The 25,613-nt window shown below is 38.9% G+C and overlaps 1 protein-coding gene across 12 annotated transcripts in view; it reads left to right on the top strand.

Moving 5' to 3' along the window:
• Cadm1 (cell adhesion molecule 1) overlaps positions 1 to 25,613 on the top strand; it is a 320,371-nt gene that overhangs the window by 83,481 nt on the left and 211,277 nt on the right. For 6 of the 12 annotated variants that reach the window (XM_051197340.1, XM_051197342.1, XM_051197347.1 and 3 more), the window contains exon 1: positions 18,204 to 18,291. The exons of the other annotated variants lie outside the window; for them this stretch is intronic. In XM_051197340.1, coding sequence (XP_051053297.1) covers positions 18,219 to 18,291 — 73 coding nt within the window. In that variant the 5' untranslated portion in view covers positions 18,204 to 18,218. Of the gene's footprint in view, positions 1 to 18,203; positions 18,292 to 25,613 lie in introns of those variants that run through there. 12 annotated transcript variants of the gene reach the window in all.

The raw sequence follows: 25,613 nt of genomic DNA on the forward strand, positions 1-25,613 counted from the left end.
ATATACATCTTTTGAGAAATAGCCTCCTGAATATTTCAAGGTGACTGAAGAGAATGAGGTGTTTAAGGAAGCTATAGGAAGATACAAACTGGATTCAGCATTCAAAAAAGCAACTCATTTTGTAGATAAATATCATTTAGGACATGGGCACAGTGGAGATGAAAGTGGTAAGGACACAAATGTGTTACCTTGATGAATCTCTGTAAAAGAGCCAACTGAGTGGCTGGGTTTGGATGCTAGCCACTTCTTGATTCTAGCATCTGTTCCTAGCTCTGGATCTTCCCATTTAAGATCCATTCTGTCATAGTATTCACCCAGTTTAACTAATCAGATTATTGAGTCTCAAAGGCTCATTTTCAGGTTCATGGTCAAAGATTTCTTAATTCTCTAGAGGATTCCATTAATTTTCTACTTTAAAAGACCAGATGGGGTATTGGCTTTATGAACCTGAACACATAGCTTTCATTAACAAAGAGATTTTTGCAAACTGGAAATCTCTGATGATCACAATTTATAATAATTACTATGTGGAATAAGAATTCAAAAGGAATATTGTCTGTTTATGGTTCGTAGGCAAAAAAGGCCCCGCAAAGGTATTGCCAGGGGACCTTTCTTTGACATTCTCCTGGGATTGCAGAAAGTGAAGAAAGGAGGCTGTGTTGCCTGAGTTATTTGTGTCTTTCAGAGTGTAAGATTAAACATGATGATAAAGAAAGGAGCAAGGAGGACATGGAACCCAAGCCTGGCCAGGTGGAAGGAGCATATACCTAGCTGGAAATCCTTTAGGAACCAGAAGAGCAAAACTAGCCAATGAGCAGTGTAAGGGCAAAAGAAAGGATGTCTCTCACCGTAGGATCTTCTAGAGGCTTATCTGCCAAGTAGGATCTGCTGCCAACAGCAGGCCACAGCAAAAATCAGATCCATGTTTGATTCATATTTTCACCCATTATTTATCTTGTCTCTTACCTTCCAAAAAAGTCTTCATTGTGCATTCACTTCCAGGCCCCAGCTCACGGTGCCTTCTCCTTTCCTTCTTCTGTAATATTTGTATTCTAAATTATGATTGAATGGGTTCCTGAATCTTTTATCTTTAGTAGATTATAATGTTGTATAGTTTATGTAAATATTTGTCTGGAGGGGCCTTAAGTACTGGCTCCTGTAAAGGCTCACGTTTGAATTGTTTTATTGCAGTCACTCTGTTTAAATTAAACCCTAATCTCTTCAATCCTATTGTCAAGGCCTCACTCTTGGCTTGGGTTTAATGGAGGTAAAATTTGGTTAGTTCCTTCATGTGGTATATTTAATTTGATTTTTCAGGTAGTGATAAACATTGGGGTTTGGGCTATTGGTTCATTGGCATTAATATGTAAAAGCCTTGATTTCAAATATGGAACAGTTTAATGCACTTTGCCGCAGAAATGTTTTTTAGGTAAATAAGACAGAGTAATTTTTGTTTTGGTTCTGATTGATTCTGCTGTGGCTTCTCACCTGAGGCAAACTCCCAAATGGCTGTGCTTTACTGCAGCTAATAGAAGTTTCTTGAGTCCTGGAAGGTAGCAGTTTGGTTTGTATCTTTCAGTTGTCATGTTCTGTAGGAATCTTCTAAATATAGCAGCCTTGAATATAGTAGATCACACGATACAGCAGAGGCTAGAGCATCCAATCGTGTGCAGGCCAATGGTTCTAACCACTTGTGTATGTCACTCCTCTCACACCTCCAGGCTAAAGGAATTTTGTTCTCTTCTAACAAATAACTAAACTTACAGAGTTCAGCCACCACATGACAGATGATATTTAGGTCCCAGGATTGGCAAAGCCAAAACCTTACTTTAATGCTGCAGTAAAACCTTGCTAGTATTTGAAAGGTAGAAGAGGAGGGAAAACAAATGTTTTCTTCACATCAAATTCAGTCATCAACACAGTTTCTAGCCCATTTCTGAAGTAGGTGTTGACAGAGTCAGATCCATAGCATGGTGTATGTTCAGAATACCCACAGCATCATATTAATACAGGTGTTCTCTGCTTTAAGAGGAAGTATTAATATCTGAGCTGTGTCTGTTGGGGACACTCTGGGTACTTTTAGCACAGTAATAAATGACTTTGCAAAGATTTACCACAAGCTTCCTATAAACAGAGAACTCACTTAGTCATGTAATACATGATTCAATTAAAATGTTTTGATTTGCATTTAACTTTGCAGGAATTGACTGTCAAGGTGATGTAACAATTTAATGAGCTACTTGGGGGTGAGGCTGGGGACTGTTGTACAGTCTCTAGCCAGACAGTTTTCAAGTGAGTTGAGATCTGTTTTCCCCAGGATGGTTAAAGAAAGATAGGTATAGGGCCATATTTCCCCCCTAGTTTTTCCTTCTCTTATGTTCCTGCAAACACACTGACTTGTACCACTCAAAGATTTTCAAATGTCTGGGTATATGTAATAACTAGCCATCTCAAAGCTTCTCAACCCACTGAAATGCCATTGATTATATTGTTTTAGGAACTCCACACCTATCTCATCTCTGCTCTCTTATAAATTGCGTTTGGCTGACATGATTCCATCTAAACAGTAATTATTTGAGTACTCAAAAATATTAAATTGTCCAAAATATTTTATGATTTTATTACACATCCTGTTCTCCCACCCATCTCGCCCCATTTGGATGCTGAGTGTTGAGCCCAGGACCTTGAACATTTGAGACATGTGATGTGCCACCAACCTAACTGTAGCCTAATTCCATTTCTTCTGCTAGCCGTTCTTACCTTATTGCTTTCCTGAGGTTTTGGAGTGTGAGTACAGACTCTACCCCCATCACACCCCATATCATCAGTGCAGTTAAGCAGCAGGAAGTGGCTCTGTGTCTATACACTGTCTTGGACAAGAGACTGCAGCATTCAGTTAGGACTGGAGTTATGTACTGACTGAAAATCAGCCATCTAGTCCTAGAGTCCTGGAGCACAGGATGAATTTAATAGAATGGTGTGCTTTATCTGTGGTTGTTGCTCTGTCTCTGCTGCTAAAATACTGATAAGGACGTCTACAAGAATACTAGATGTGATTTGTGCTACTTGAGTTTGCTGTTACCCAGCAAATTTATGCATTCCATGTTTACAGTGTGAGCAGCACACTTCATATCAGGCTTTAGTGATTCTGATGGGCAAAAATAGAAGTATATTGTTTCATTTTTTTTTTCACTCTGGAGATTTAATACAAGGAAGCAGCGGACAATTGGCCAAAGATGCACAGCTTTGAATATGATTCCCGCTTTTCACAAAAATGTGTCTTTGATTATCTCTGCATAAATGCATGGCCTAGAGCTAATTTTTTCTGTCAGTGTCTTCAGTGGAGTTGTGTATTAATGGCTGAGGAGCTCTGCCATGGCAGTGCACTGTTTACACTGCACAGAGACATGGTGATTATCTGGCACAGCAGATAACAATGGACAGAAGGTCTTCACAAGCTTCACATTGTGGTCTCACCAATATTTGTGCTTGAAGGCCCCATTTATATAAGTAGAAAAGGGATTGCGTGAGCCAAATAGAGTGATGCCCATCTAAGTTCTACAACCCTGAGATCACTCTGGCCTTTTCTTGCATGTATTTCCTTTCACAAAACCTTCCCTGGTTATCTCAGTTGGATCAGATCAGTGTGTTTTGCTTTTCTTTCTCTCCCTTTTCTGACTCATTTGACTTCTGTGCTAATTTCTTTTGCATACGCTTCAGCTTACAACCTTGAAAACTCAAGAGCAGACTTTAGGTTGGTGCCCTTTCAGTGTGAATGTCACATGCTGAGGGATGAACTGTTTGCAGAGAATGAGGGTGAGCCATATAAACACAAGCAACAGTTGGCCATTTGCAGGCTAAAAATTGCTCTCTCATGTGTCTCCTTGCTTGCTCTCCCGAGAGCTACCTCACAAATAGCACCCTGAGGTGGAGGGCATATTCCACTTCTCTGGTGAGAAAACGTCATGAGAGGTTGAGAGATCTTCTCCCAAATCATTGCAGCCACTCACTGTGGCATTGGAAACCATTTTTTCAGTTTCAAAACGTCTTCATCTTCACTGTTAGAAGAGCTGTAGTATCTCCTGAATCTAGTTCTGAAGCTGAAGTTCCCTTGAAAATGCAGATCTTGTAAGGGGATCCTCTTTAGAGTCTGGTAATTGATGTGTAAAAGGGTCACCTAAGTGAACCCACTTAAAGTGGGTATCAGAAACTTCATAGTAAATACAGATAAAGAGATTGGATTGAACTTTACTCTGCTGAGTGAAGCTGAAATTAAAAATGTTATTTCATCTTGTATTAAGCAACACTGAAATTGTAATTCTATCTCTGCTAAATCTTATGAAGAGTAGTGAGTCAAGAGGTGTTTCTTCTAATGGTAGTTTTCCTGATATAGTCGGGTGTTGGAATGCCACCACAGCCCCTGACTTAGTTTATTTTCTTGTTGCCGTGATTGAAAATGCTAGAAAAGCAAATTGAGGGGAGAAACAGGTTACACTGGCTCACTGTTTAAGGTGTAACAAGCACATCGTGGTTGGTAAGGCAGCAGCTGGTCAGCTTGCTTCTATCTTCAGTCAAGAAACAGAGTGCAGTGAATATATGATGCAGGCCAGAGTTTTCCATTTTGTACAGTTCAGGGTCCCCTCTCAGGGAATGGCCCTACTCACGGCGAGCAGTCTTCTCACATCAGTGAACACAGTTAAGACAATCCTCCACAGACATGCTGAGCCCCGTGGCTCCAGTGATTTTAGAATGGCAAGCTGACACTGAGCACTAGCCATCCGAGCCTCCCTTTTCACATTCCAGCATTGGAGTCTTCATCAGTGCAGGGTTGTTTTCTACATGTTTTGAGTTTTTATTTTTGGCTCTGTTTTTTTTTGGGGGGGGGGTGGTCATTGTTTTTTGTTTCTGTTTGTTAGTCACATAGTTTTATCACTTCATTGATTTCATCAAATTCTACATTTTTTGGTAGGGACCTATAAAGAGTTTAAGTAAAGTGTTTGATGTATTATTTTTGTTATGCCTTTTATTTCTACTTCTTAATGATGGGCTCAAATGATTAATATTAAAATGACCAATGAAACCATACCAATGCTTAATTAAGTATTGTAAGAAGTTTTTTTTTGTTTTTTTTTTTTTTAATAGAAGCATTGATATTTCTGTCTTCTAGTCCCCAGGCTTTCTTTTATGAAAATAAAAGACTATCAGGTAAAGTATAGTGGAGGTAGCAAACATATAAGCTGTAGTTCCAAAAGGACTTTATTTTAATGTAGCATTTTCATTATTTTGCATATTAACAGTTGCATGCTATGTGTATAATGTAAGTGGCATTTACATTAGGAATTATTTCTCCTGAGTGTGATAGCCGGAGAGCAGTGGTCGGTATTAATTTTAACATGATAGACAATAAATAGCAACCAGACTGGCAGGGTTCTGTTTTGCCTTTTTCTTTTACTAGCTATGTGAACATTTTCCAGTTATATAATCTCTCAATGCCATAATTTCCCAGCTTGAGTAATGGAGACCCTGTATCTCTGGGATATATTTGAGAATTTGAGTTAGTACATACATACAGAATGTCTAGAAACGTAGCCTGACACTTAGAAAGCTCTCAGTGCATGGTAGGAGGGGTGGCAATGTGCTCCTTATTAGGTGATTGTGAGGGTCAGGAGTGTACATGGTTTCTGAAGAAGAAAGCCTGATGAGAAAGAACTACCTTAGGCTGTGGCCAGAGCATTACAGCCTTCTGTTGTTAGCAAAACAAAAACCTCATGTGTTAGTTAGGGTTTCTATTGCTGTGAAGAGACACCATGACCACGACAACTCTTACAAAGGAAAACATTTAATTGGGATGGCTGGCTTGCAGTTTCAGGGGTTCAGTCTGTTATCAGGGCAGAACATGGCAGAGTGTAAGCAGACGTGCTAGAGCTGTGAGTGCTACAGCTTGCAGGCAAGAGGAAGTCAACTGAGACACTAGGTGGTATCCTGAGCATAGGAAACCTCAAAGCCTGACCTTACAGTAACATGCTTCCTCCACCAAGACCATACCCACTCCAACAAAACCACACCTCCTAATAGTGCCACTCCCTATGAGATTATGGGGGCCAATTACATTCAAATACTTTGGAAATAACTATTAACTTAAAAATTTAAGTTCATTGTTGAATGGCATATGAAAACTCATAATACATTGGCACAAATATTTGCAGATCTTACAAACAGGCAAATGTTAATTTCTGTTTTTTGTACAACATTTCTTTCCTCTCATGTCTTTCTTCCTAGCCCTCCCCCATAAGTAAACCAGGCATTTCTTTGGGTTACTAACAAAGACACCTTACAGTGACTGCTTCAATGGCTGAGTGAGATGATAGTTTTAAATTTCTTTCCTCATGTGTAAATACAGTGGAAATCTAGTGAGAATTTATCTTCCAACTGATTACTTGCTTCAGGTTGTAGGAGTGATGGTGACAGATGAACAGTAATTGAGGTGTGAACAAAATTTTGGAAAAGATAAATGATACCATTTTCTGTGGAAAATACGGCAGTCTTCCATTGTGGGACATGGCTATTTATTAGCTCTTTTAATGGGGAAGGGCTCCTGATGGTTGCGGTGTAACTGAGGTTTTCAATAAACTCAGAAGGTTGGTGGTAAATGATGCTGCTGAAATAGGGACCTCACTGGATTGCCAATCAGGTGGCGTTTGTAACTTTAGTGAGGTAGCCAGCGGCTTGTGAATCATCCCCTCCTAGGAAAGAGACGAAGAAACATGGTCTTGTTGCTAAAATTTGTCTTGTCCTAAATTCTTTGGTTCAGAACCTGCTAGAAAGCTGTGTTGTTCTTCCTCCTATGGACATGCCATTGTCAAACACCGTAAGAAAGCAAATTCAGCATAGTAGCAGTTAGAGATCTAAGTTTGCTTATAAAAGTGGCTTCAATATTCATTTTTAAGTTGCTGAAGTCTGCTTCATAAACTTGTTTGCTGGCATTATCAGATCTACTTAGTTTGGTTTCAGAATCCCTCCCACCCTGCAGAAAAAGCACAGACAGGGAGGAGTAAACTAGAGTACTCCCAGACTTTATTCTAAAACCTTGAGGCCTGTGGATGCAAGTTTCACTTAAAATAATAAAAGGACCTTAATTTCAGCCTTTAGTTACTGGATTAGAGTCCTTTTGGTATTTTAGTTGACTTCAGATTTATTGTTTTGCCAAATTCTGACCCTCTGCAGAAATGCCCCTTAAGGAGTTCCCACTTGCCTGTGAAAGTCTACAACACTATAAGTAGCAATGACTGCTTACAGTAATTGACTCTGTTCCCACAATTCTTCAAAAATAGAATTCTACTTTCTTTGACCAAAAAAGAAGAATTATGCCCTTTCTTGATTACTTAAGAGAGAAATTAAGTCAGACTGTATGGAGTCACCAGTGAATGAGATGACTCTGTAGTGCAGATATGACATGACAGGCTGTGTAGAGACCGTCCCAATCATTAGGATATTCTACTTTTTATTAAGCTTAAAAATGTAAACATTTCCTATCATTCCGTAACTAAATATAGCAATGAAATTTTATCTCAAGTGAGGAACATTGTCCAAATCAGATTTGATGTGTGTAGGACACAGCACATTCATTGAGTGGTACAGATTGTGTTAAATGGGCCTGAAATAATGTTCAGGAAAGAGAATCACTTTCTATTCTTCTTGACAAACAGTTTGTCACACATATGCATCCCTCTCCCTAACTTGTTAGTATAGTCATTATATTTTCTATTATGAGTTTTATTTTAATACTCTAGTTTTCCTTGATTAGGTTTATGTGAATGCATTGCAGTTACATACAAGGTGTTATTAATATATGCAATTAAACATGTAATTAATATGTGTAATTACACAGGGAGAGGCGTATCTGAGCTTGGCTCTATGTTAATGTATTGTCTAGATGCTTTGTGCATGAAGACAGGGTTTTATGTGCGGCACTTACTCCCATTGTAAGTCTGCAGTGCTTTATCTGCAGAGTGTGTGCCTTTTCATTTGAGTTCAGAAAGTCATTTTTATGGTCAAGGAAACAACTGGATTATGGTTGTCCTTTTCTGTAGCTATATGAAATATCCAAGTTCACAGAAGAAAGTTGGGTTTGAAGCCACAGTGTCTAGTTTGTGAACAGTCCCCTAAAAACACATGACTTGTTTGTATATTTAATGTTTTAATTTTCTTGTCATGTTCATCAGTTAAAATTACTTTGTTCTCTTCTAACTCTTAAGTCTTTGGATGCTTTCCCTCCTTAAACTCCTGAAAGTACCTTTTCTTTATCTACGTAACATCTACCCATCTACCAATCAATTTGTGCCATCAGTAGCTATTGGATTCTTACCTACCTCATCATTGCTCACTTGTAGCTCTGTAAGTGGGCTTAATCTACTCTGCCTCCCAGAAATTATTCCTCTCATGCGCCCAGTTCTACCGCTTGACTGTATTTACTTCTTAGAAAAGAATTCTGAATTGAAACTATGGCAAGGAAAACAAAAACAAAAATCCATCCAGGATATATCATTGTTCAGTGTTTGAGGGAGAGTGAAGCTACAGGATGGGATTTGGATATGAGAAATAACAGGGTAATCAGGGTGGCTGCATATAGGTGTTGTCTAAGAAGTGCATATGCATGTATGGCACCATTAATGAGCAAATAAGTCCTGGTGGGTTGCAGTGTCTGGTGAGGATGTTGAGATGGCCCAGGGGCCGGCTCATAGCTACTGGCATATAATTTTGATAGGAGTGCTTAAGCAGATATACTTCCCTGAAAAAAACATGAGCATTGCAGTCGCCTGCTATTCGAATAGGCATGTTTCCAAGGGGGACCTGGGAACAGATGTGTTGTCTGTTCTGAATGTGCTGGGATCCGTCCATGCTTTGCTTACAGACCCCCGTCTGTCTGGTGCACTCTGGCCTCTAAAAGCTTCCTGAATTGCTTTATAAACAAGGCAGCTACTACAGCTGCAACTGTTGGATTTGGACATTTGCCAGCTTGAAATCTATCCCTGCCCCAGTGTTACATATCTGGGAGCAGAAAAGGGAGACTTAAAAAAACAAAGCATATGGAAACATTCGCTGAAAAAGATTGTGTTGAAAGTAAAAATGAATACAGATCACTTGAAACTGCAAGCATTTTCTGGACTATTTTGACTTTCTGTTCTTTGCCACTAGGTTAGATTTCAGCACCTTTCATGTACTTTGGACAACTTACTCAATTGGGCCATTGCTTCATTAAAAAACCATCATTCCAGTGTCCTTTATCTTGGCCTTCTCTTGGCTCAAGAGTGCTAGAGTCAGCCCTTGAGTGAATGAATGGAGATTGTTTTTCAGAATTTCTCTCTTTAACATGCCAGTATTTAACAATTAAAACCAAACCAAAAGTAACATGAAGGGCTAAGTAGGGCTAAGAAGGGCTAAGATTCTTAAGGAATCTTGTTTTGGGATTGTCCTACCTGGCAGTTCCTTCAGTGGCTGTATGCTGCATGGGTTTTGCATCCCTTTGTTTGTTACAGAGAGATGTTGTAGACCCTTCTCTGAATGTCAAAATACCAGTGTTTTTGAAAAAAATTGAAGTTGAATTTTTGCTTTATTATATTCTTGGCTTGTTGATGAAGTTGACGCCTAGCCTCTTTCTTCTTACCTAGCTATTGAAGTTTACACAGGTGTGTTCCTGTATGCCCACTAGATGAGGATTTTCAGCTCATTGTTCATTTCTATGCCTACCTTATGTTGTTCAGGCTGCTGCATTCACCTCTCTGGACTGATGCTATATGGCATTGTGCAATTAAGTTTGTGTTAGCCATTTTGTGTGCTTTTAGTTTGTTTCTCATTGCCAGATTAGGGCTAAAATAATTTCATTTTGGTAGTGGCAGAAAGCACAAAATCTTGAGTTTTCCTGCCAATATTCTCTTTTTGGAACAACATCAAATGTAACTTTTCTGTTAGAATAAGTATTTTCTGGGCAATTTCTTTTCCTTCCCCCAGATTCCACTGGCTTCTTTCATCATGGAGTTTGAATGGTTCAGGAGCCCTTCCACAGATGAAGGATGACCTAACTATTTTCCTGGAATAGAGTTGGTTATGAATAAGTGCTAGTAGTAAGAGCACTGTGGAACCTTTGGCATGTAGTATACCACAGTACAAGGAGGATTAAATGACATTTCTCCTATGTCCTGTGACTTCAGGTCACTTACCAACATGATTGTGAACTTCCCCACAGTTTTTGGCCACCCCACATCTTCCAAGAGTGCTGGCCTGCACAGCGGCATAGAAAACCAGGCCTTCATTGATTTATTCCTTTTGGTTTCAGTCCCAGATCTTGGATCGTGCAGTGATTTCAACTGATGGGGTCAGCCAACTAGCTGTAGGCTGAAGAAGTGAGCTATTGTGTCAGAAGGAAAAACTGTTGTTTCAGGAGTTAAAATTGACACTTTTTTTTTTTTTAAAGCTAGAGGAAAGCTAATACATGGGAGTGTTTTTATTTTGTTTTTCAAAGGAAGACCTCATTCTTTACTTCCACTCTCATGTAAAAATAAGAAACAGCCTGGCTTCTTCCTAAGCTGTTGCCAGTGTCAACATTGCTACCTCCTATAATGTGCTATTATTACTACTACTACTATTATTATTAAGGTCCTGTTTTACAGTTTGTTTGGAGCTGGGACTTGTTCAGTTTTGGAGCCCACAGGGACAGGGAACACTTTAGAAATGTGACAATTAAGGGACTTATTCAGCCTTTACACTGGCTTACCTTTCTTTTCTTCAGTACACAAATGTTTTTTTTTTTTTTTTTTTTTTTTTTTTTTTTTTTTTTTTTATGACATCGGTACATTTCAGAGGTCAGTTTAAAACTAGTTGCTCTCTTGGCTCTATGGAGGAACTTTGGAACCTTCCTGACATGCTGCCCATGGGCCTGGGGTCCCCATCACCACCATTCCACACGCAGTGTGTCCACTCTCCAGCTTGAAAAACCATGAACCAAGCAAGGCAAAGGAGCCTTCAGTGGTTTGAATGAAAACACCTTCCTGTAGGCTTATAGGGAGTGGCGTTATTTGAAAGCATTAGAACATATGGCCTTGGTGGAGTAGATATGGCCTTGATGGAGGAGATGTGTCACTCGGAGGGAGTGGGCTTTAAGATCTCAGAAGTTCAAGCCAGGTGCAGTGCGTTACTCTCATTCTGGTGCCTGCCAATACAGAAGTACAACTCTCAGCTACCCCTCCAGCACCATGTCTGCCTGCATGCACTGTATTTCCCTCCATGATGATACTGGACTGTAAGCAAGCCACAATGAAATGTTTTTCTTTAAAAGAGTTGCTGTCCTCATGGTGTCTCTTCACAGCAATACAAACTCTAAGACAGAGAACCAACTTTTTCAGTCATATGAAATTAATACATGAGCAAAAGTTTATTAAGGTCTCTGGTGTTGTTCATTCATTCAAGTGTTGACCACTAACACTTTGTTTGGGAAAAGAGCAGTGAATGTGGTCTTTGTCTCCTGCACTCAAATCTTTGTTGCATGTCCATAGCTACTGTTGACCTTTCAGATGGGAAATCATTGCACTTGTTCACTGTGAAATCCAACAGTTAGCTACAGCTGTGTAGTGGAGGGAAGTACCTTTCTTACATATACACCCAAGAGTATTCAACTTTATTAGTATTATTTTTAAAATGGTTCTTCAACCACAGGGGACATTTTTCTATTAGATGCCACCCAACATACAGCTTGCACAGACGTGTCTGTACTGATATTTATCATGAAAAATGAGATTTTATTTGGTTATATTTTGGATCCCTTAAGTGCGCTGTCATATTATCTGGGTTTTGTTTTAACTGTGTTTGTTTGTTTTTTTTTAAATAAACATCTTTAAAATTTAACATCATCAACATATTCTGATGTCTAGCACACTCAAGTAGGATGTGAGTAAATTTCTTCTCAAATAGAAATTCTTATGGAAGTGACTGTGTGAATAATGAGGGAGGAAGTATGTGTTTTAAGGAAAGAAAAAGGAAGTTCTATTTTTAGAGTGTGGTTGCTAAAGACATTCTTTATGTTTATATATCAATATGATTTCAGGGGGGAAATCTCCATAGGAAAACTGAGAGAAAGAAAAACCCTCCCAAGTTAAAATGCAGCTGAGGCGTTGTTTTGTTTAGGCCACTGTCTCTGATGAAGGTTGTTTCGTGGTATCTGAAATGTGTTTCAGAGTCGTAGAGAAGCTTATCTTCAGGAATAGAGAAGTGCACTCCTGCACTTAGCTTTGCCATGTTGTAATTCAAGTTTGTCTCTTCACTCGCCTCATTTCTCATCCTTTTTCCTAGGGTAAAACTATGTATTATGTTCCTGGGGATAGAAACCAAGGACCTCACATGTTCAGGCAAGCTTCCTGCCCTTGAGGTTTACTCTTAGTCCCACAATCTTCAGTTTAGTGCTTATTAACCCTGCGTCTATTTAATTGTTTTCTTAAAAAAAGATTTATTTTTAATTATAAGTACATCTGTGTGTCTGTGTGTAGGTAGGTATGTACACATGAGTGCAGAGGCTTGTCAGAAAGCTTAGGAACCCCTGGATGTAGAGTTACAGGTGGTTGTGAACTGTGTGGAGTGGGTGCTGGGAACCCCTGCAGGAACAGGCAGCACTCTTAATCTCTGAACCATCCTTTACATTCCTACTCATTTTCTTTTAAGCATTTGCATGTCTATGCAGGTCGTATAGTTTTTCTTGGTCTAAATAAGATATAAACCTGTTATAGATACTTCATCTGCACTATTGGTGGAATGCAATCTTCATATGCATTAAAATGCTATCATGCTGCTATATTTTTAAATTTGTTTTCAGCTTTCACTATTTGTATGATGTATTAATTTTGATGCATAAGGTTATGATTTTTAATTTTTACTGCAGTATGGTTTCCTATTTTGTGATCTTTGCATATTTATTTGGGCTGCTAGGTAATTTTCAGATTTTTGAGCCCATCTTCATTGAAAAGGATAACATGGTACATGTGGTCCTGTATGTCTTCTTGTTTTGAATGTGCAAGAATTTCAGGTGAGCAGTACCTAGTTATGGATTGCTTTGGGCACCCTTGGATAACATGGCCAGGTGTAATATGCTCCTGGTTGGTCTCCTAGGTGCTGTATAGCTTCCTGCTTTCTTCTTACTGGTATTGCCTGGATTCTTAATTTGGTCATAGTGAAACATGACCCGGTTTTGGTAGGTATTTCCCTGATTTGTGAGGCCCGGTTTCCTTACACAATTGTTGGTCATTTGGGTTTTCTCTTCTGTTTTACTGTTCTGTGATTCCTTTTGATGTGCAGAAACTCATTTTCTGCATACTAATCTTTTGTTACTTATATGAATTTCAAGTGTGTAGCTTGTCTTTTTACTCTGCTTATGCTATCTTTTGTTGAACAAAAGTCTTTAGTTTTAATGCAGGTAAATTCTATCTTTTCTTTCATGGTTTGTATTATTTGTGTCTCCCTTCAAAAATCCTCCTTTCCTCCCAAGGTCATAAAAGGCCCTCTTTGTGCCATTGTCCTCAGAAAATATCAGAGTTTTTACCTCTTGCTTTGAGTTAACTTGTTAGGTATTTTTATGACATATAACAAGGCTCTTGCTTGCTTGCTTGCCTTCCCATCTCTCTCTTATGATCTCTGTTGTCTTAGTGCTACACTAAGAAAAGCCTCATTCCCTTCTCCCTCCCTCCTTAAACATTTTTTGGGGGAAAAATGCCAGAGAGATGTGGTGGTTCTGGCCTGGAATCCAAGGCAGCCTGGTCTGTAGTAGTTCCAGACTAGCCTGGGCTATGTAGTAGGACCCAGTCTCAAAAAAGAAACAAGTTTTAAAAGAAGAAAATAACAAAAATCTAACTCTAAAACACCAATTTTAGACTTATCCAAGAAAAGGTTTTTAGAATAATACCAAACCTGACCACAGAGTGATCATCCAGGATGTCTGACGATATTGTAAATGGCTATAGCTGAAGTATTGAAATCAGAGATTCACAGTGGTTTAACATTTAATCTTGAGGCTGTACTCAAATTTCAACAGTTGTCACTCTAATTATCTGTGTTCCTTTGGGCTAAGAGGATACATTGCATTGACTTCGTCTTGTCCTACTTTTGTCAGTCTGTGACCCTCCCTCAGCCTGTCCTTTGTCTTTATCAGCTTGATGTTGTCAAAGACAGCTAGTTAGATATTTTGAAGAATGTCTACAATTTAATGTCTTCTTATAGGGAGATGTGTTAAGCATTTGTTTAAGTAAACGTGACTATGTCCTCCTTGGTGCATCATGAAGAATTTGCTCTGCAGTGCCTGTTGGTGATCTGGTTGATGGTCCTTTTAATCTCTTGTCTTCAGTAGTATTCTCTCAAGAAGTAGAACTGGTGTGTGTGTGTGTGTGTGTGTGTGTGTGTGTGTGTGTGTGTGTGTGTGTGTGTGTATTAAAGGGGGACTTATTAGAGTGGCTTACAGGCTATCAATGGGTGTTTCCTTAGGAAAGTATCATAGTTGTTGAGTCTATGAATGTCTCAGTAGTCCCAATCTGATTCTAGAGTCCTCTTTAGATTCCTAAAGAGGGACTGGCTATAAGTCTACCTTGGAATCTTGAAAGAAGTAGATTCTTAAATTAAGCACCAGGCTAGATGAATTGCTAACAAGAGTTCTGGCAAGCAAGCAAAAACCAAAAGCTTTATTCTCCCATATCCTTTTGTGTGGATCTTGTGACCCAGGTTTAGGGTGGAGCTTCCCATCTCAAATCATGTAATCTAGAAAATCACTTATAGGAATGCTCAACTGGTTAGGTTTTAGTTGACTTCAAATGTAGTCAGTTTGACAAACTAATACTGACTATTACAAGTGTGTACCCATCTCTTTCTCCGCTGCTATGTTAGCATCCATTCTTGACTGTGATGTTAGCCAAATGACTGTTTTTGTCATCTTTTTCATACTCATTAGCAGGAGTTCTATCAGTGTTATGGAGAAGCCCATATTTATCTCTTTTATATTGACATACAAATCTACCTTTACATCTCTACTAGAATCTGCCAGGTTTCCAGTAGAGCTTTTTATCCCTATGCCAGCAGTGTGCAGAGATGCCCTCAGCCCAGTCTCACAATTGGACTATGCTGTTTATTTTTATTGCAAAACTATGTCCAACTAGTTTTGTAATTTTAACTTGTGAAAAACAGAGTGTATGTGAGTTAAAAAAAAATATCTCCATTAACCATACTTTGGCTTTTGATTTTTTTGTACATACTCTTTATTCATACCTTTTGTCCATTGTGTTTTTGTTTTGGAAGCACTTTTCCAATATTTTTAAGGAGCGCTTTGCATGTTAGGCATGTTATCCCTTTGATAAGATGCAAACACTTATTTTTGTAAATATGCTATTTGTCTTTAGCTGATGGCATATTTTTGTGAATTATCATGTAGATGGAGATATTAATCTTTCCATGTTGCTAAATCTGTGTTCTCATTCTCAGTTTGTAGTAGAATCACCCATTTTCTTTCAAGCATTTTATAGACTGCGGGAAGGTGGGATGGGTTTTATTTTTAAAAGACTGTAAAATTAAGAGAAAAATAAAGATTTTGTGTCTCTGCATGTGCGCGCATGCACACACACACACACACACACACACACACACACAGCCTTGCCTAAGTCAGCATCACCTACAGAGTTGTGTGTTTGTTAAAAAGGGTAAGCCATACCTTTATACCTAATTATCATTCAATTTTTATGATTTACTTTAGAGTTCATGCTAGTATGGTTTATACAAATTTGTAATGATATGTTTCACCATTGTAATACCATAGAGTAAGTTGTCCGTTCTGGAAGACCTGCCCTCTGATCGTTCATCCTTCCTGCTGCCCTTCCTACCCAGAGCAACCATTAATCTCTCTATATTGCAAAATGATAAGACATATTATTTTGTCTCCACTCACTTACAAAAACTCAGTTGTTCTTCATGACTTGAACTCATTTGCTTTTTGAAAAAGCTGTGGCAAACATCTGCATGTAGGTTTCTATGTGGACACAATTGTCAGCTCCTTTGGGTAAACATGAGCATGACTGCTGGGTGGAAGTGTGTTTAGTTTTACAAGGAGCCACCACAGTGGTGGCTGTTTTGCCTTCCCACTGACATTGGCTGAGTTCTTGCTGCTTCATACCTTCAGTAACATTTGGTGCTGTCTGTCAGTATCTTGGGTTTGAACCATTTTTAAAGGTGGGCACTGATAGCTTGTTGTAATTGGCATTTGCTTAGTGACACGATGCAGAGAATGTCTTTGCATATGTATGTATGTATGTATGTATGTATGTATGTATGTATGTACATATGTATGTGTATCCATGTTATGTTCCATGGCAATCTGAATAGTTGTGAGCTATAAGTACAACTTAACTCATCCCTAGTGACATTGTAGTTTTCCCAAATCATTTGTTTAGAACATTTGTCTTTGCCTTGTTGACACAAAAGATTGTTCATTCTATACCAAGTTTCCATGTACTATTGGTTAGTTTTTGAGCTATTTTGTTTTATGGTGCATCACTTGATTGATTCAACTAAGCCATGCTATTGTACTTGTAGTAACTTGCTACTATGGTTTAACCTTTTAAAAAAAGATTTAAAAAATAAATAGAAAGTTTACTGGCTCAGTGGTTAAGAGCACTCACTGCTCTGTCAGAGGACCTGGGTTCTGTTTTCAGCTCACAACCATCTATATATAACTCTGTTTCTAGGAGATCAGAACTAGGTCTTCTGACCTCTCAGGACCCTAGGCATGCATGTGGTATACTTATTTACAAAAAGACAAACACACATACACATAAAATGAAAATAAATGTTTAAAAAAATGACTTTTATCATTGTACATGTCTCTGACATGTGTGTGTGTGTATGTAAGTGTAAGTCAATAGAGAACTTTATTAATTAGTTCCACCCTCCATCTTGTGCTCCAGGGAGTGTCAGGTTTCTTCACCAAGTGCTTTTGCACTATGAGCCATCTCACTGGGCTGCCAAGGCTCTTCCACTGTTCCACTGTAACCTCTCTGTCTCTGCCTTTGCCTTTGCCCTCCACCCCCAGCCTTTCTTACTCAGGTTTTCCTGGTAATGTTTGCTTAATTGATTTATAAAGTATTTCAAATTTGAATATTAAAAATAGCAGATTTAGTTGGTGATCAAATGCTTGGCTTTACTCCTCCCATTTCTAGAGACTATTTGCTATTTAGTATTGATCAGCTTTTTGTGTCCATGTCACATCTGCTTAAAAAGAATGTGCATTTTCTGTTTGCACATATACCACAGGTTTTTTAGGAATGTGTGTGTGTGTGTGTATTCAAGTGCCCACATATGTATATATAGAAGTGTGTGTGTGTGTGCATATGTTTGTATGTTCCTATGTATATAGAAGCCCAAAGTGGATGCCCTATGTTTTTCTTCATTCATTTATTTCTTGAGACAGGGTCTCTCACTAATACTGAAGCTCATGGGTTCTGATATTCTGGCTACCCAGCATGCTTCAAGAATTCTCCTGTCCCTGGCCTCTTCAAAACTGGCTTACAGTTATGCTCTGCCATGCTTAGCTATTTACATAGGTTTCAGAGATATGAACTGGGTTATTCCTGATTATGCAGCAGGTACTTTACTGATGGAGCCATCTCCCCAGCTCAGGAATTTAAGGTTTATATGGGGTTCTGATGCAAATTTGAATTGTATTGTAGATTCAGAAATAATCTCATCTTGTCTCCTGTCAGACAGGTGTTCATCATAAGGTCAATGGGGAGACTGTGGAGGACAGTGAACCATAGAACTTACATGGAAAGAGGTGTCTGTGTAATTTTCTGGACAGAGGATTCATCAATTTTTAAAAAATGTTCCTTCATCTCAAAAAGATACAGGCTGTTCCAGGTTAAAGTGAGAAAAAGAATGGAATTTAAACACCTAGCAACAGAGAATGCAAAATTGGGAGATTTAAAAGAAAAAAAAGACTCTGCCACTGGAATTGGGGTGTGCTGATTATAAAATGAAGGTGTCTTTTAATGTTTTCAGCAGGTATAAAGCCTGTGAGGAGTCTCTCCCTACATTTACAATAATAGTGTTTTCTCTCCTCTTTCTTTTAGGTAAGTGACAGTCTAATGCTTGGTTACCACAGTGTCAGAGCGGATACACGTTTAAGACTCCATCCTGCCTCTGCTACCATGGTAGTAAGTCCTAGTCTTCATGTGTGTCGTGCTGCTGTGGGCAAGGGGCTGCCTTGCAATAAGAACTTAGGTAATTTTCTGGAAGTCATTTGCCTCTTCCTATTACCTGTTTTACATAAGAGCGCACTCTGAGATTCTTCATAGGAGTAAAAAGGCAGGGATCTCTCTGATCATAAGAATGCCAGATCTCAAGGGTGGTGCAGAAGGAACTTGGATTTTGGAGCTGACTTATTGGAAACTCTGCTCTCCATTGTTAGTTATGTAGAAGTTTGGCTGTAGCTTTTTCCTTTCTCAATTTTTCCAGTTTTATGTAGGTACAGTGATGTCTACTGTATCCCAGGAGGACTTAATCGTTGTTTCAGAACACAGTTCTAGTTCCTTCTTTCTTTCCAGCCCCATTTTTATCAAGATGTCTAGTGACAGTGAGCTCTACAGTGTTGGCAAATGGAGACTGACTCTGTGTCTGGAATGTCAAGTGTCTTTGTCTGAGATTCTGAGAATCTCGGAATCCAGGCACACAGGGATTTTGTAAAGGAATCTGTAGTGGGTCTAAAGAGGCCCTTTCCAAGTAGCAAACATGTCCTTGAACTTGCTAGCTACAGTAAAAAAGCCCACTTCAGGTGGGTTTAGGTGTTGTCTCACAAGTGGCCTTTGAAGAATCAGTGACTATCTTCGAAAAGTATGTTGGGAAAAGAATGCCTTTGTTTCATCAAAAATGGGATTTATACAAATGAGTGAAGAATGTAAGATGAGAATGGTTTTATCTAGTGCAATTCTTTAAATACTTGTCACATTGTTGTGTTCAGAATAATCTTACAGTCTGGCCTTGTAAACAGATGAGCAGTTTTCACTGATCAGCAGAAGCATGAACAGCCTGAATTTTGGAAGTGGAAGCGAGTTGTTCCTGAGTTGTAAGACATGAGTCTGTGAAAGGCTGGGGAATTACAAGCACTAGTGTTTTAGCTCGTGTGCTTCAACCCAGCAACAAGGCCTATGGAGAGGCTGAGGCCAAGGGAGACCACAGTTCATTGCACTTTTAGAGATTAAAATATCTCCAAATTAGTTCCAGTGAATCATTTCAAATTATTTTAAAAGCCCTTTATATTTTAATCAGAGCCTATTGAAGACCAGTTAATTTGGACAGAACGTTCTAAAATTACTTCCTTCCAATGATGTTTTGTGCCATTGGCATAGAATGCAAAAAGCCCATGGGAGAGGGGACTTTGGCATCAGAAAGTACCATGGTGTTTGATCTTAGTGGAATGTTTCCTGGTTTAATAGTGGTAACAGTTTTGTTCTTGCTGCCTGATTTAGCCTGGATAATGAGGAATGCTTGTTGTAGAGAGGTGATTCTACAGGAAACCCAGAGTCCAGAAATACGATTCATCTGTGCATATTCAAGGAAGCCTTGGTGATGAGACTTAGGAACTCTAAGTCTAGATTCTATTGGCTTGGTTGTCTCAGTCTTTATCCCCAATTTTGTCCATCTTCCCTGAAATTACTAATAAAGTCCCTGCACAATAAATGCACAATTTTTTAAAGCTATTCATGTAAACAATACAGTACAGTGACCTCTCATTTTAGAGAGAAAGTCTTGCACTAAATGGCTCATGTGCTGATTCAAATGAAACTTTCACATTCTGCTGTTCCCCTTCAAAGATAGAGTCTCTGAGAAGAAAGGCCTGCATGAGGCTATGTGTCAGTTTGGTGGTTGCTTTCTCGAATGCAGGCTGCTTCTTCAGTCCTGTTTTGGTTGGGGAGAGGCCTTGTGCCTTTTGTTGGCATTCTTTGTCTCCATGTCCATTCCCTCCACTGTGGGAAACAGCCTCTCCTTGGAAGCTATTCCAAGGTAGAGGGGCCAGAGTGCTCACAGTTGCTCCCTCTAATATGCTGGTTGAAGATAGCAGGGTCCATTTTTGGATGTTGTGTATTACTATTAGCTCCAAGCCTTTTGCAGGAAAAGAACTAAGAATGATGGACAGAGTGGGCTCTTAAATTGTACTCCCCAGGAACAACTGTTAGTCAAGGACTTTTTTGCAGTTGGTTGGAATCTCATTTTAAAGCAATAACACACTCAGAGTTTTATTCAAACACTGAAATAAATGCATCAACCTAAATTCATGGTTTTGTTTTTTTCCATGTAGCTGCTAATTATTGAACATAACGAGGCTTATTCATAATTTCTTTTCTCTTGCATGATAGCCATAATCCTGTATTTGTGCTACTGTCATTCCCATGGTAACAGACTAATGTCTGAAGCCTAAGATTATTAAATACAGAGCAGTACATTAAATAATATGAAGGTTCTGACTTACAGAGAGACTTTCACACTGGGGCAAACTTCAAAACAGAAAATACTTACACACAAAGCAATTTTCTTGGCCAGTAATGTTTAGTATTCACATCGCTATTATGGAAGAGATTTGCTTGAATTATAGCCTCTTTCTTCCCAGCCCATCATCTCTGGCTTTGCAGCCAAGTCTTAATCTGGTGTTTATGATGTCAGCCAGTTGCCAGGGGAGTTATTCTGTCACAGATGTGTTTTGACTTCACTGCATGGTAGAGGCAGAGCAGAATGTAGGATGGAAGAGAACTGCCAAGTTAATCGTGTCGATCTTTTCTGCAGTATCCTGTTTCCTTTACCTGTATCTTCGGAAAATGTTTAGCTAAGTGATGCTTCGCCAAAGGTTGCCCTATCATAAATCTTGTTGAATGACCCAACATGACAGAAGCTAACACTGAGGAAAATGTGTTCCATAGCCGGACCTTATGTTTTGAAAAGTTGTCATAGTTTGCTTAATCCTATGCTATACCACTGAAGCACATCCATTTTTCTGCTACATAAATAGGTAGACCACTCTGCATTCCCTTTTCCTATTAGAAGACTTGTTGATTCAATTTAATGTGACTGTAAATGTCAGGACATGCTTCCTGCCTTGTACCCTTTGCCTAGACCACTGTGCTTAGTAGCCACAGCCCCACTGTTCTCCTTTGTCTGCGGAAGCTCTGCCAAACCCAGAGGTGTCTCTGAAGCCAAATTTTGTAGTGTTCATAAGCACATTTCCATTATGGTCTCTCAGGGGCTCCATCATCTGGTATCTGGGACATTCTACCATTTGTATGGCACAAAAATAATCTCACTCTTCCAAAGAACTCTGTAGAGTTAAGCTAAGTGCACAGGTGGTGCTATGTGCACTGTGAATACTTTGACTGTCATATTCCATACAAATGGGATGCATGCACCAGAAGTGGTTTTCAAAAGCATATAAGTATAGGAAGAACTCGAGGGACAAGAAAATGCTGTGTGATGAGGAAGAGATGTGAGCCATGTTTAAATAGTATGCGTAATTGGAAAATTAGCTGCACCAAGTCTTTGCATTAAGGTATGGAGATGACTTTCTTTACAGAGCAGAAAGATGTATTCACTGGGTTGATGATTATTACTTCTCCCCACCTTTTCTTTCTCCATCCAATTGTCTGGGTTCACAGTTTTGGGAGGTCTCCAACATGAGGAAAATTTGTTTGGTGGGAGGAGCACCCCCCCCCAAAGCAGATTCTTTATTGTATTCCAAAAATCGTTATGTAATAGTTTAAAAGGTGCTTTGTTTAGGCTTCTGGGTTTTTTTTTAAATGATCTCCAGGTGACTCTAGTATGCAGTTTAGTTTGTTCAGCTGCAGGTTTCTGTGTTGTAATGCCTGCCAGTTAGGGTATGTGAACACATCATGGGTGCACTAGAGATTCTGCATCAGCTATGACCCTCCCTACTTCATGGAGACTCTCCCCAGAACTCCCATTTCCTCTTTCTGGAGTTCACACCATGAAAAAAACCAAATGATTCTGACACTTTGAATATAAAAGAGATGATCTCTTTTAAAAAATTGCTTTACATTTTTAGATTTTGAATTACAGCTTGAAAAACACCAAGGAGCAGACATGCAACAACAGCAGACCCCAGAGGCTGGTAGGGAAAAGTCTGCGCTGGTGACTTGGCCAACACTGGAAATAGAGCCTTTACTTTCCGACATTGGGTGCCACACCACACAATTCCTCTGTAGTGTACTCTGCCTACATGCAAACTGTTTTCCTTACGCTCGTTGTAAACGATGTGATGACATTAAAAGAATAGTTTAATCATGTTTTGTTTTTCAAAGTGTAACGCTAGAGGAGGCGAGCACAAGTAGATTTCTTCATCTCATAAAACCAAGTCCTTTGCAATAAAGTTCTGACTAAAACTTAGCCCAGCCGGTTTTCATTTATCTTGGTTATTGCTTTTCACGTGTCTCGTGTTCTTGTAAACACAATTTTCCCTCTGGAGCTAGATACAAAGCAAAGGTTATAAAGAGAAGTGTTGGAATTTGAGTGTCTTGCTTAGGATGTTTAGCCTTAAGAAATATATTTGAACTTGAAAGAAAAGTAACAGATTTACCGGAATTTTCTTACTTTTGCTTCACGCTCTCTTTTACCAAATCTTTGACTAGCCCTGAAAACTTGATTTAGACAGAGATCTGATGTAATTCCGTGAAGCAGGAGTTGTCAGATGATGGCAAAGGATGCTCTTGCTTCTGTTGACATTGCCTTGTATCCTCCAAAGATCGTGTGCAGATGTTAAGTCCAGATCTGGGGCTGAGAGCACCACCACCATCCTGTGTTGTTTGCATGCCTGCGTGGGAAAGAGCCTCCCTGAACTTGCTGGGATTTTCTTCTCACCCCATAAAGGGTTTTGTTTTCCCTTTCCACCTCCTCTCTCTCCTTTCCTTGCCTCCTCTCTCTGCCTCCCTTTGCCTCATGATTTATCATTGTTGTTGCTGACTTTATTGCTGGCTGGTCATTGCAAAATTCATTAATTAACACTGATTTCTAGTATATATTCAAGGTAAAGATGGTGCTAATGTCATAAATGCTTTGTAGTTATTTTCCTTTTGCTTTGTGTGTTGATGCATACGCAAGTATGAGTGTGTAGACATCAGGGAATAGACTGGTGTCCTTCCTCTTGAATGCTACCATACTTTTGAGACAGGATATCTTCATTGACCTGGAGGTTTAGGCTGACTGGCCAGTGAGGCCCCAAGGTTCTGCTCTTCTCTGTCTCCTTAGTGCTGGGGTTACAGGCACATACCACTATGCCTGACTTTTTTATGTAGATTCTGGGGATTGAGCTCTGAACCTTGTGCTTGCTAGAGGCTCTTTTCCCCACTGAGCCAGCACCTTAGTGCACACTCTATTTTCTAGTTTCATTGTTCTTTCATGGATGTGTTGCTTAGGAACTAAAACTAGTAAGATTCCTTGTCTGCAGATTTCTTGCCAGATTTTACATTGAATTTGAAAAGAAGATCTTAATAATTTGATTCTGCATGAAAAGGACCCAGAAGCTGTTTAGAGCTGTGTCTTACTTTCTGTTACTTTTATTTTTAAGGGGAATGGAGTTTTCTGTTTCTTAGAACAAGTCTATCTTTTCAGATATTAACACTTGCCCCCCCACCCCACAAGACTTTACTTTTGGTATTTTATTTTCTTGCTAATAATGGCAACCTTGAGTATATTTTATCCTAAATTATGAATATTCAAATTGTTTCTGATTATAAAAGTATATTGTTTAATTAAGGACAATATCTTTAAAAATAAAGTTTAGAGTATAAAATTCACCTATAATCCTATTTCTTTTATTGATGGTACTTACACACACACACACACACACACACACACACACGAGCGTTCAAGGAAAAAAACATACATACCGTGTGTGGTAGTATATGTATTTTGAGATGCGGGCTCATATAGCCCAGGCTTCCTTTAACCTTTTATGTAGGCAAGAATGTCCTTGAGTTCTTTTTCTCTTTAGAAAAAAGAAAAACAAAAACAAAAAATGGATGCCAGTTTGTAGCCCTAGTTGTTCTGGAATATGATATGTGGAATAGGCTGGCCTTGAACTCACCAATTCACTCTACCTTCTGAGTGTTGTTATTAAAGGTGTGTACCGCCACTGCCCAGCCAAGATTTTGATTCTTGGTTGCCCTCTGCCTCTGCCTTGTTCTATGATAGGAATACTCCTGCTTTCCATCGACTAAGACTGATTTCACTTTTGTTACTTAACACAGTACTGTTCAGAACTATCCATCGCTGCGGTAATGCTCTAAGTATACATCTGAAGGTCATACAGCTATTTCCTGATGTATAGTAATTGATTGTACACCTTTTTTTTAAAACTTGTACATCACCCCCCCCATTTCATTCCTGTATGCAATGCTATGATGAACATCTTTGTATTTAATCTTTGTAATTCAACAATTTTTGAGAGTAATGTTTCACTATTCAAATGTCTCAGTTAGAGATAAGGACATTATTTTGCTTTTAATTCCTATTTGATTACAAATGACTTTGTATAGAATGTATCACCGTTGTTTTGAGTCAAGATCTCTGGTATTTAGGCTGGACTCCAACTTATTATGTAGCCAAGGATGACCCTGTTCCTTCCACCTGCACCTTCTTGGGAGGGCTAGGATGGTTGTGTTATTTAACATCTGGCTGGGATTAACTGTTTTCTACTGTTGGTGTGTTTGGAAATTTTCATTTTTTAAAAAGTGTATGATAAGTGTCCAGGGGAAATAAAATTTTAAATTGTGTTTGCTATTGATTGTATTATTGGGGAAGTTATTTTCCTTAAATATTTCTTAACATTTGGTTTTCTTGTGATTGCTTAGGTTCTGTACTTATTTTTGAACAAATATTTAAGAATTTCTTCTCTCTCTCTCTCTCTCTCTCTGTGTGTGTGTGTGTGTGTGTGTGTGTGTGTGTCTGTCTGTCTGTCTGTCTCTATGTGCCTGTGTACTGTAAATAGGCTTTTGAGAGTGAACATATCTGTTTATTCTGCTTTTTAAAAATTCTGTATCTAATTTTTGCCTTTCCTACTTAAGTTAGAAGAGCTTGAGTAATCTTTAGCTTACTGAATGGTGTGTTCATTTACCACACATTTATTGAGTATCTATTATGTTCCTGGCATTGGAGAACTTCTATGGTTTAGAGGAGTTAAGGAATGAACAAATGACATAATAAAAGGACAAACTAAACAGTATTTTATGGGTGATAGGAACTGTGGAAAAATAAAAAATAAGAGAGATCAGTGAATTAGGGGAAAGTGAACAGTCAGGAGTGGCCATGAAGAGACTAACTTTAGAAGGTTCCATTGGTTGTTTTTACTAGTGTAGAAATATTTGCTCCTCTGGCAGTCTCACTCTGAACTAGTTATTTCACTTGATTTTTAAAAATCAGATTTTGTTCTCTGTAATTCAAGTTCTGTTTTGTAGAAGACACATTACCTGGGTTTACCTGGATACCTGTTTGTCTTGCTGCAGGGTTTTGGAGCAGTCTTCCTGTCCAAGAGGTCAGTGGAACTG

This window comes from Phodopus roborovskii, unplaced genomic scaffold (assembly GCF_943737965.1).
Source record: "Phodopus roborovskii unplaced genomic scaffold, PHOROB, whole genome shotgun sequence".
NCBI classification, from domain to species: domain Eukaryota; kingdom Metazoa; phylum Chordata; class Mammalia; order Rodentia; family Cricetidae; genus Phodopus; species Phodopus roborovskii.